Genomic DNA, 1,445 nt, shown 5'->3' with positions numbered 1-1,445 from the left:
CATACACACACACTGATACACACACTGACACACACACGCATACACACACACTGACACACACACTGATACACACACTGCCATTTGGTTTTGAAATGAACGGAGTGAAATAACGAAGTTCTTCTTCTGTGGTTTGTGCGCAGAAAGCGTCTCTGGAAGCGACCCTGGCCGAGACCCAGAGCCGATACTCGCTGCGGCTGTCCGGCTACCAGATGCAGGTGAGACCGGTTCGGTTCTGGTTCTGGTGACCTGTGATGCGGTGAAAGTGGGAGGAGCTACAGCCTCACCTGTGCCGTGTGCAGGTGTCGTCTCTGGAGGAGCAGCTGGTGCAGCTGAGGGCCGACATGGAGCGGCAGGGTCAGGAGTACCAGATGCTGCTGGACATCAAGACCCGGCTGGAGATGGAGATCGCAGAATACCGCCGCCTGCTGGACGGAGAGGGAGGCGGCAGGTGAGACACGTTCACCTGGAGAGCGATCCTCAGCTCCACCTTGGCTCCACCTGATCTGTGCTCTGATTGGTCCACAGCTCCTCCTCCTCCACGCGGCGCGTGGTGACCGTGGTGGAGGAGACCGTCGACGGGAAGCTGGTCTCCTCCTCATCTTCATCCGCCTCTTCCTCAGTGACTCACTGAAGCAGCCAATCAGCTTCCTCCCTGCTCACTCACCTGAGAATAAACGAGAGTCCGCCTCAGCTCCGCGTGTTGGTCTTCATTTTCAGACGAGGAAGTTCCTCTGCTTCCTGTATGCTGACACAACCAATCAGAGCCAGGGGGCGGGTCTAAGCGCTGTCAATCACCCTCATGCTCACTCCTCCTTGGCCTCTGCTACAACACAGCCTGCAACAAATGCTAATGCTAGTTAGCATAACCACTGATGAAGACAGATAAACAGTTTTCCTGGAACATTAAGTTGTTTCTTCACCGTTAGCACATTTAGCAGCGTGTACATGGTGCTGATTGACAGCACTAAGACCCTCCTTCCGGCTCTGATTGGGTCTGTTTGACCAGGTATGATGGATATCAAGGAACTAACATCTGATACAAGCGCATCAAATGGTGACATTCATGTTTGAGTCCATTTAGTTTATGAATTATTATTATTATTATTATTATTATTATTATTATTATTATTCCACTCACAGGTCACAGGTTCTGCAAAACCCAAACAGATACAAAAAAATATAGACTCAAATAAATTCTAACAGAAATATGGAAATAAGAATCAAGAAAAGATCCCAGCAGCTTAACTGGGCAGGATTAACACCACCTGGGTCAGAACTCAGAACTGACCCAGGACTGGGCCAGAACTCAGAACTGACCCAGGACTGGGTCAGAACTCAGAACTGATCCAGGACTGGGTCAGAACTCAGAACTGACCCAAGTCTGGGTCGGGATTTGGTTCCAGTTCAGTTTAAATTAACTAAACTCTGAAGTGTCACAAGCAGAG

General features: G+C 50.0%; 1 protein-coding gene across 2 annotated transcripts in view; it reads left to right on the top strand.

The window, feature by feature from the left end:
* Window positions 1-690, top strand: part of LOC103469452 (keratin, type I cytoskeletal 13-like) — a 3,359-nt gene extending 2,669 nt beyond the window's left edge. For both annotated transcript variants that reach the window (XM_008417137.2, XM_008417136.2), the window contains 3 exons: window positions 141-215; window positions 300-448; window positions 526-690. In XM_008417137.2, coding sequence (XP_008415359.1) covers window positions 141-215; window positions 300-448; window positions 526-631 — 330 coding nt within the window. In that variant the 3' untranslated portion in view covers window positions 632-690. The remainder of the gene's footprint in view (window positions 1-140; window positions 216-299; window positions 449-525) is intronic.
* Window positions 691-1,445: the final 755 nt, after the last annotated feature.

This window comes from Poecilia reticulata, linkage group LG8, assembly GCF_000633615.1.
Source record: "Poecilia reticulata strain Guanapo linkage group LG8, Guppy_female_1.0+MT, whole genome shotgun sequence".
Lineage (NCBI taxonomy): Eukaryota > Metazoa > Chordata > Actinopteri > Cyprinodontiformes > Poeciliidae > Poecilia > Poecilia reticulata.
The sequence above is the reverse complement of the archived record's forward strand: the minus strand, read 5'-3'. Positions and strand labels throughout refer to the sequence as shown.